Raw genomic sequence first — 9326 nt, 5'->3', positions numbered from 1 at the left:
TATCTCCCGATTTTAATTTGGCCGTCCACATTACCCGAAAGATTGGCACGTAGGAAAATACTCTTTATGTGTTAATAAAGATATGGTGGAAGCATGTGGTCTTGGTTAGTGACAACCTATATATCCGATCAGGATGATATAGTTCTTTGGGACATAATCTTCATTGAAAAAGAAACAAAGGGAGGGAGAAGAAGAAAGACGATGGATGCATCATGCCACTTTACACGCACCACGGTCATGTCCCATATATCCATTATCCACAGTAAGCACTTTCTACTTTTGTGCAGACGTACCACTTTCAACTTTTGTACAGACCTAGCAATCGACATAAAAAAACAGAAATTCTAAAAGCACCAGTACCTACCTGCACATCTGTTGCCCTTCGTCTCCGCATCAAGATTGTTGTGCTGACTTGCAGTATAAAGGTACCAATTTTTTGCTGCAGAAATACATTGCAATACACTCTCATAAAAGTCTATGATAGTAGTTTTTCGTCTGGTAAAGGTAGAGAAAGACGGAGTGCTGCATGCACACATATTCTCTCTCTCTCTCCACCCATAGAAAAATTAGCTTTTCATTTTTCTTGTGAAATACTAATTCATTGATATCTTTTGAATAAAAGATTATTCAAAAATCTTTTTAAAGATTGGAATTCTGGGCGAAGAGATCATTAAAACAAGATCAGGTTTGAATATATTTTAGATGATTTAAAAATTTCATGAAACATATTTCACTCCTTTCTTAAAAAATAGATTTCATTCATTAATTAAAAACACTGATTTCATTTCAATATTCAGACACTGATTTCATTTCAGAAACATTGATTTCACCCACTTGAACAGAATTGTTCCATTTAATTCAACAAGAATAATTCCACTCATTTTCAGTAAGACCGATTTCACTAGTATAAAAATACATATATCATTCGTTTTAAAACACCGATTTCACTTTTTTAAGACAACATATTTTACTGATTTCAAAGACAAAGGATTTCACTACACTAGTTTATGAATCATTGATTTCACTTAATTCAAGTAATGATTTCACTCAACTCAAAAAATAATTTCAATTATTTCAAAGAACCGATTTCACTATTTTTAAACAACATATTTCACTCATTTCAAGGAAAGAGATTTCACAAGTTTATAATCATTGATTTTGGTTAATTCAATGTACTGATTTCAATCAACTCAAAAAATGATTTCACTTATTTCAAAGAACCAATTTCACTTCACATAATTAAAGGAAAGAAACCAATGTACAGTATATGTTCCTCAACTCCTCTTTACTAGTAGAGATACCTGTTTCAGGTTTGATAATGTTGGTCCCATGGTTCGTACAACAAATTGATGGTTTTAGTAGTCCTTCCCAAGGTTTTTGTGATGAGATGTCTCTGATATTTCTTATACAAGCTAGATATCATCATGTCGTGTTGGTGTGCATCTCTAAGTTCATGTTCATCGTCGTTGGGTAAGTGGCTCTCCTGCGACTGCTCCTGTTTGGCTTGGTTGGACTGGAAGAGCTTCTTGCCTTCAGGTGGTTTTCTGCATACTTCTACTAAAACCCCCTGAGGAAAAAATGGAGGCCAACTAAAAGTTGGAGGGGCAAGTGATGACAACCCGATGTGGTGGCAATGTTGTCGTTTGAGAACTATTCGACCCTATATGGTCTATATGCAGAAATATGGTGAGGTGCATATTTTCGGGTGATGTTTTGGTAATTCCAAATGGAATGATATGAGAGAGTAGCGGTGATGAGTTAGTGCTTCGGTAGTTAGTCAGGACCGTCCCATCAGTTCTATGCTCTGTCTGTAGCTTTAATTGGGTATCTTGCTCTATTTATCTTGGCTGTCATTGGCCTGTCGAAATAGTTTAGTTCAGCTTGCAAACCAACGAGGACCTAGTCTACTTGTGTGCATGAAGTATGGTTGTATGTGCTAAAGGTTGTTCCTTCAACATTAAATCAAGATAACAGTTGCATATGTATGCCCCTCTTAACAATCAAGCAAATAACTTGTAGAATATGTCAGGTTTTCTTTCGAAGAATAATATATCTTGGTTTAATCAGAGTTTCCAAGCTATTTGCTAAATCTCATGGTGCAATGAGGCGAGCATAATTTTGACGTTGTAATTCATTGGTACAGCAACACACGCTGATGCTTCTTGTAAGGATGGATCTCGGCCTAAATGACCAATTATCTAACAAATGGGAGCTTCGAGGGGTCTGAACATTCTGGTTGCTCTCCGGCGGGCACCATGACGGCAGTGTTGGCTATACCTCTTGGTCGTGTGGGCGGCAAGAGGTGTAGCTGCGGGTGGCTCAGGCGAGCCCTTTGTCTTGGGCGGTGCAGCGCCCCGATCTGGAGCTGGGGACCTGGACTCGTCGTGCCTCTCTTGAAGACCTCATGGTGGCATGAGGGAGTTTCCGAGCGCATGCTGATGCTTCTAGTAAGGATGGATCTCAGCCTAAACGATCAATTATCTACCAAATGGGTGTTTCGAGGGGCCTGATATTTCTGTTGGAATACATTATAATGTTTCATAATAAAAAGGGTAAGTTTTAATCTCACCGCTGATCTACATACAGAATCGTAAACTATTGGGGGGGGGGGGGTCCAAATCATGCCTCCTGAAAATTGACATCAAAAATTCAGTTCACTCCCAATATCCACCCATATCAAACATGAGAGGGAGAGAAGCCCCGGCGCGAGAGTGTATTCTAGCACGTGCGACATAAGCATAAATAGCTTAGATCCCATTCCATCGTGGCAAGTAGCGGCTTCCAAACTACAATAGATACACTCTGTCATTTCATTGGTAGTTTCAGACTTTCAACACTAAGCAACTTGTGCACGAACAATAATGTCTAATACTATAGTACACATCAAACTCTGTGTAGTACAAGGTGACCACGCTTCAAACTCTCTAGCCTCGAGCCATGGTCCGGCCGAGCGGGAAGTAAACTTGAGAAGAAGCCCCCGCGGGTGTCAGCTACGGGAGGTGAGCAGGGACGAGGCCGGCATCGAAGTTGTGGGAGTAGCTCTTGAGATCGTATCCGAAGCTCACGGCACGGCGCTTTGGCTGCAGCATGGCGCGCCTCACCCTCCAGAAGAGGCGCCTCACCGGGACTAAAGGCCGTCCACGTGGCCGCTGTCTAGAGGTCCACCTTTAGTCCCGGTTGGTAACACCAACTGGGACTAAAGGTATTTTACAGAAAAAATTGAATTTAAAAAAACATTTTGAATATTTTCCAATTTAATCTCTAATCACCCCTTGTCATTCCAAATCATCTAACTTCCCGGCCGATCACCCATCCTCTCACTATTCCAGCCTGAGCATGCTTAACTTTCGGGTTCTATTCCTTCTCGTTTCCAAGTCTACACTTGTTGTTTTCCTAGCAATAGTAAGATGTCAATCCTATTAATCCTCAAGAGTTTAGCTTGAGCATGAAGTCACATGTTTCACTGTTTGTGTTTGAAACTATTATTCTAAAAAACAATAATTATTTAGTAACACTAATATTTCTTAAATAAATAGTTTAACCACAGTTTGACTAGATTTGACCAAAATTCAAAAAATGAAATAATTATTTAGTAACACTAATATTCTTGAAAAATTATGTAGTGACACTAATATTTCTTGAATAAGTAGTTTGACCATAGTTTGACCAGATTTGACAAAAATGCAAAAAAACTGTAATAATTATTTAGTAACACTAATATTCTTGAATAATTATTTAGTAACAGTAATACTTCTTGAATAAGTAGTTTGACCAAAGTTTGACCTGATTTAACCAAAATTCAAAATAAAAAACTTAAATTTGAGCATAACTTTTTTCCTTTTAGAATTTGAGGATTCTAAAAATTTGCAAACAGGACGTAGGGTGTCAAAATCGGATGCGGATTTTCGTGCTGAACATTTTGATATATTATACGTTTTTTCGACATGGTATGCAACATTTATAGCCGTTTTACTTTTTCATGACACTTTTTTGCAAAACATGTCCAAATTTAAGTTTTTTAATTTTCCAAACTACATCTTGAAGGATTTTATTTTTTGAAGTTTTTATCATTTTTTTTACAAAACTGAAAAGGCAATCCACAGTGGGGGAGGGGGGTAGAGTTTGAAAATGGGACCTTTAGTCCCGGTTTGAGACACGAACCGGGACTAAAGGGCATTGCACCCTTTAGTCACAGTTCGTGTCTCAAACCGGGACTAAAGGTGTAATCTTTAGTCCCGGTTTGAGATACGAACCGGGACTAAAGGGCATCGCACCCTTTAGTCTCGGTTCGTGTCTTAAACGGGACTAAAGGGCTCATTTGAACCGGAACTAATGCCTTTAGCCGCACGACCCGGGACCAATGCTCACATTAGTCCTGGTTCGTGACTGAACGGGGAATAATGAGCTTATCTGGCCCGAACGAAAGCCCTGTTTTCTACTAGTGCGATTAGGCCATGGCAAAATCACTGTCTCAAACCGGGACTAAAGGTCTAATCTTTAGTCCCGGTTTGAGATACGAACCGGGACTAAAGGGCATCACACCCTTTAGTCTCGGTTCGTGTCTCAAACCGGGACTAAAGGGCTCATTTGAACCGGAACTAATGCCTTTAGCCGCACGAACCGGGACCAATGCTCACATTAGTCCCGGTTCGTGACTGAACCGGGACTAATGGGCTTATCTGGCCCGAACGAAAGCCCTGTTTTCTACTAGTGCGATTAGGCCATGGCAAAATCACATTTGGAACATCTTTTCCCGTTGCATCATAAAAGAAATTTCGCTTGAGGCATCCATCCCATGTTTGCTCATGTTCGGATATCCCCCACTGCCGTTGCGGCCGTCAACATCACCGGAAAGATTAGCACGTAGGCAGCACTCTTTATGTGATAATAAAACTACGTTGGAACCACGTGGTCGTGTTTAGTGATGACTCATATCCGATCACGAAGATGTAGTTCTTTGCGACAAATCTTCATCATAAAAGAAACAAAAAGGAGTAGAAGAAGAAAGACGATGACAACATCGTGACGCTTTACACGCACGATGGTCGTGCCGCATATATCTATTGTTCAGTTAAGTTTCAGGATACGGTGTCGGCTTCAGGAACAGTCTTAGAGAACCCATGATCCTATCCTCACATAAACAATGTAAACAACATTGCACAAATAATGAAGAGCAGTGGAGGAGAGCTCCCAGTCCAAGGTTCATGTCTGGTGGCACTCGTCAACTGTGGGCGCTCCTGAGCTGTGCCATGAGGCCTGGTACCGCCTGTGGAGTGTGTTAGATTGCTTGCAATGTTTTGGCATTGTGATCCCTCGACGACACCTCACATCTAGGAGTGTCTTTTGTGGCGATGGCCCTTCCGTCTGCTAGCTAAGTGTGCCTTGCCCGGGCGTTGTTTGTACAATTTTCGGCCCGATTTTCCTCAAAAACGGGGTCAACTTGTTCAGATTTTTTATCCGGTTTCCCTTGTAAACTAAATCAATGTTTTCTTCGAATGAGATTAAATTTAAGGGGGTTTATCCCCCCCCCCTCCCCAACTCCCCCGATGACTGTTCAAAATCTATGATGACCTATCTATCTTCCAGGTTCCAACCTCCAACCTAAGGAGTGAAATAGTACGATTGAACATATTATGTAAGAGGATCTACAACTGGAAGTATCCAAATCCGGTCCCGAAATGTTTGCGGGTGCGCCTGCCGATAGTGACCGGACATCACACGAAAATCGACCACCGCAACCATGTACCTCAAACATGAAATCTCAAATCCATACTAACAATGTAGTTAAAAGAACCTACATACTACGTACATATGTGGACTACTCATCATTGGAGATGTCCACTATCTCCATCCCTAGCTCCGGGTAGATGGGCGTGTGTGGCTGCTCCGGCTCGTTTTCATCCAAACTAGAGGCGAAGAGCTCGTCAATCTCCGCCCTCTACAGCCGGATGAAGCGCCGATTGGACTCCACATATCTCTCATCTTCGATGGATTCGAGGATGGCGGTCTGTTCCGCTATCTCCACCACCTGGGCGACCTCGAACTCCGCCAGGGAGTCCTCCATGCCAAAGCCTGCAGCAGGCTGATCCTCCTCCAGCTCCGCCATGTCGTCTGCTCCAGATCCTCCTCCGGCTCAAGCAAATCCGGAGGTAGCCCGACATCGACATGAGCGGCGCGCTTGATCTCCTCCTCGATCTGCAACCGGCATTCCGGCGTCAACATTGCATAGGTGGTGATCCTCTGCAGGCCATGGTTATGGGGTGGTGGGAGGGAGAGCGAAGCTGGCAAACAGCCTAGGGTTCTGTTGCCGCCGTCCAGATTAAATAGACGGGCTTGCTCCCTTGGGCGGCACGCCAGAGCGGCGACACACGGCGCCATGAATGCATCCGTGCCAAGAACCAGAGGAGGCGCGCGTTGGACCGCCGAACTATGCATGTGACAGGGGGCCCTAGCGGTCAGTCCAACATGGCGAGCATTCCTGGGGCGTCTGGGATCTCCCCATATCCGCCCCCATATATGGGCCAGATATAGGGTTTATGGGGTTGCCGGTCAGCCCGGGCGTTTGGGTCGTGTATGGGACCTCGATTGCGTGCATTTTTTCTAACTGGGCAGCCGGTCCAGGTGTTTGGGACTAGTATGGGGTCCGGTGTACATACTCTAACAACGGTAAGATCTAAAAAAATAGTTGATAAAAAATATTTGGTCCCACCATCTTCGCTAGCATAAACAGAAATAAAATGACAGATAGCACGACATAATAGAAATAGTTTAAATCCCATTCCACTGTGGCAAGTGACACGGCTTGCAGTCTATGTACTTAAAGGCCCTGTTTGGTTCAGCTTTTATCGAGAGATTCCGCTACCACGGAGCAAAATCTGAACCAAAGGGCGAACCGAGCAGAATCTGATTCCAGAAATCCGCTGCAAAAATCTGAACCAAAAGCGGAAGCAGCCCAGGACGTGCTTTCCAAAATCTGATTTCGTTGCGGGCCAAAATCTGAAAAAGCTATATCAGCTGGTTTGCCAAATGACCTACATCTTTTTCAAATCAGATTTTACACAGCTATTTTTCCATAGCAGATTTTTCACAGCTGCTTTTAGAAATCCACAGCCGAACCAAACAGGGCCAAAAGCACATAGTTACGCTGTCATTTCATTCTCAATTTCAGACTTTCAACAGTAAGCAACTTATGTATGAACAGTACTGTCTAATATACACTCGTAGCTGAACTAGAGGAGGAGCAGATCACAAGGTGACGACGCTTCAAACTCTCCAGCCTCGGGTGATGGTCCGGCCAGGCGGCAAGTAAAATTGAGAAGAAGAAGTAGAAGACCCTGTGGGTGTGGCTAGCTAGAGGCAGTGGGCAGTGACGAGGCCGTCATCGAAGTTCTGGGAGTACCTCTTGTGGTCGTACCCGAAACTCAGGGCACGGCGCTTCGGCCTCAGCATGGCGCGCCTCACTCTCCAGAAGAGCTGCCTCACGGGCGCCGGCGCCTGACGCCACGACCCTGACCCGCCGTGGCTCTTCTTCTCCATCATCTTCTGACTGTCGATGCTCCTCGTCATGCGCAATGAACCTCCTAGAAACGCCATTGGTCGACCTTGATGAGATGACAAGGAAGGGATCAAGCTCACGGTTCATTAAACACGGCGCCATGAATGCATCCGTGCCAAGAACCAGAGGAGGCGCGCGTTGGACCGCCGAACTATGCATGTGACAGGGGGGCCCTAGCGGTCAGTCCAACATGGCGGGCATTCCTGGGGCGTCTGGGATCTCCCCATATCTGCCCCCATATATGGGCCAGATATAGGGTTTATGGGGTTGCCTGTCAGCCCGGGCGTTTGGGTCGGGTATGGGACCTCGATTGCGTGCATTTTTTCTAACTGGGCAGCCGGTCCGGGTGTTTGGGACTAGTATGGGGTCCGGTGTAGATACTCTAACAACGGTAAGATCTAAAAAAATAGTTGATAAAAAATATTTGTTCCCACCATCTTCACTAGCATAAACAGAAATAAAATGACAGATAGCACGACATAAATAGAAATAGTTTAAATCCCATTCCACTGTGGCAAGTGACACGGCTTGCAGTCTATGTACTTAAAGGCCATGTTTGGTTCAGCTTTTATCAAGAGATTCCGCTGCCGCGCAGCAGAATCTGAACCAAAGGGCGAACCGAGCAGAATCTGATTCCAGAAATCCGCTGCCAAAATCTGAACCAAAAGCGGAAGCAGCCCAGGACGTGCTTTCCAAAATCTGATTTCGTTGCGGGCCAAAATCTGAAAAAGCTATATCAGCTGGTTTGCCAAATGACCTACATCTTTTTCAAATCAGATTTAACAAAGCTATTTTTCCACAACAGATTTTTCACAGCTTCTTTTAGAAATCCACAGCCGAACCAAACAGGGCCAAAAGCACATAGTTATGCTGTCATTTCATTCTCAATTTCAGACTTTCAACAGTAAGCAACTTATGTATGAACAGTACTGTCTAATATACACTCGTAGCTGAACTAGAGGAGGAGCAGATCACAAGGTGACGACGCTTCAAACTCTCCAGCCTCGGGTGATGGTCCGGCCAGGCGGCAAGTAAAATTGAGAAGAAGAAGTAGAAGACCCTGCGGGTGTGGCTAGCTAGAGGCAGTGGGCAGTGACGAGGCCGTCATCGAAGTTCCGGGAGTACCTCTTGTGGTCGTACCCGAAACTCAGGGCACGGCGCTTTGGCCTTAGCATGGCGCGCCTCACTATCCAGAAGAGCTGCCTCACGGGCGCCGGCGCCTGACGCCACGACCCTGACCCGCCGTGGCTCTTCTTCTCCATCATCTTCTGGCTGTCCATGCTCCTCGTCATGCGCAATGAACCTCCTAGAAACGCCATTGGTCGACCTTGATGAGATGACAAGGAAGGGATCGAGCTCACGGTTGATTAAACATGGCTCTGCTGCTCTTCTTTCTTTATTAGGTAGCTTATGGTTGCACAAATGTGGCTCCTCAGCAGCCGTTTTATAAGCTTGCCCAGTGGACGGGGTTCCAACGCCGACAGTAACGACGGCTGGGCTCGCCAGCACCCACGAGCACACGACTCATATCTGACGTGAAAAATCAACTTTACACAACGATTAGCCCATGACAAAATCTTACTATTTCGGACATCTTTTCCAGTCGGCACCCTACACTAGCTACATCTACAGTCAAAGACCGACGCGGCATCATAAAAAGCCAAGGTACGACATCCAAGGAGCTAGAGGGGTTGATCGGTGGAGGCCTCGTGTCGTGTCGACACAGGCAGTTGCATAGTACCACAAATAGAAGTATTTTTGTTTGAGGCAT

The 9326-nt window shown here is 44.6% G+C and overlaps 2 protein-coding genes across 2 annotated transcripts; both read right to left on the bottom strand.

Moving 5' to 3' along the window:
- Positions 1–7122: 7122 nt before the first annotated feature.
- Positions 7123–7646, bottom strand: LOC125527958. The gene has a single exon (XM_048692475.1). The coding sequence runs from the start codon at positions 7591–7593 to the stop codon at positions 7351–7353; it is 243 nt and encodes an 80-aa protein (XP_048548432.1). The 5' UTR covers positions 7594–7646; the 3' UTR covers positions 7123–7350.
- Positions 7647–8255: 609 nt separating this feature from the next.
- On the bottom strand, positions 8256–8992 carry LOC125527954. The gene has a single exon (XM_048692463.1). It carries the CDS (start codon positions 8872–8874, stop codon positions 8632–8634), a length of 243 nt encoding a protein of 80 aa, XP_048548420.1. The 5' UTR covers positions 8875–8992; the 3' UTR covers positions 8256–8631.
- Positions 8993–9326: the final 334 nt, after the last annotated feature.

This window comes from Triticum urartu, chromosome 1, assembly GCF_003073215.2.
Source record: "Triticum urartu cultivar G1812 chromosome 1, Tu2.1, whole genome shotgun sequence".
NCBI lineage: Eukaryota > Viridiplantae > Streptophyta > Magnoliopsida > Poales > Poaceae > Triticum > Triticum urartu.
This window is presented reverse-complemented; position numbering and strand designations above follow the sequence as displayed.

What these genes read in the sequence shown, in the direction of transcription:
- LOC125527954 (XM_048692463.1), bottom strand. Translation starts at nt 8,874, where the DNA reads ATGGCGTTTCTAGGAGGTTCATTGCGCATGACGAGGAGCATGGACAGC.
- LOC125527958 (XM_048692475.1), bottom strand. Translation starts at nt 7,593, where the DNA reads ATGGCGTTTCTAGGAGGTTCATTGCGCATGACGAGGAGCATCGACAGT.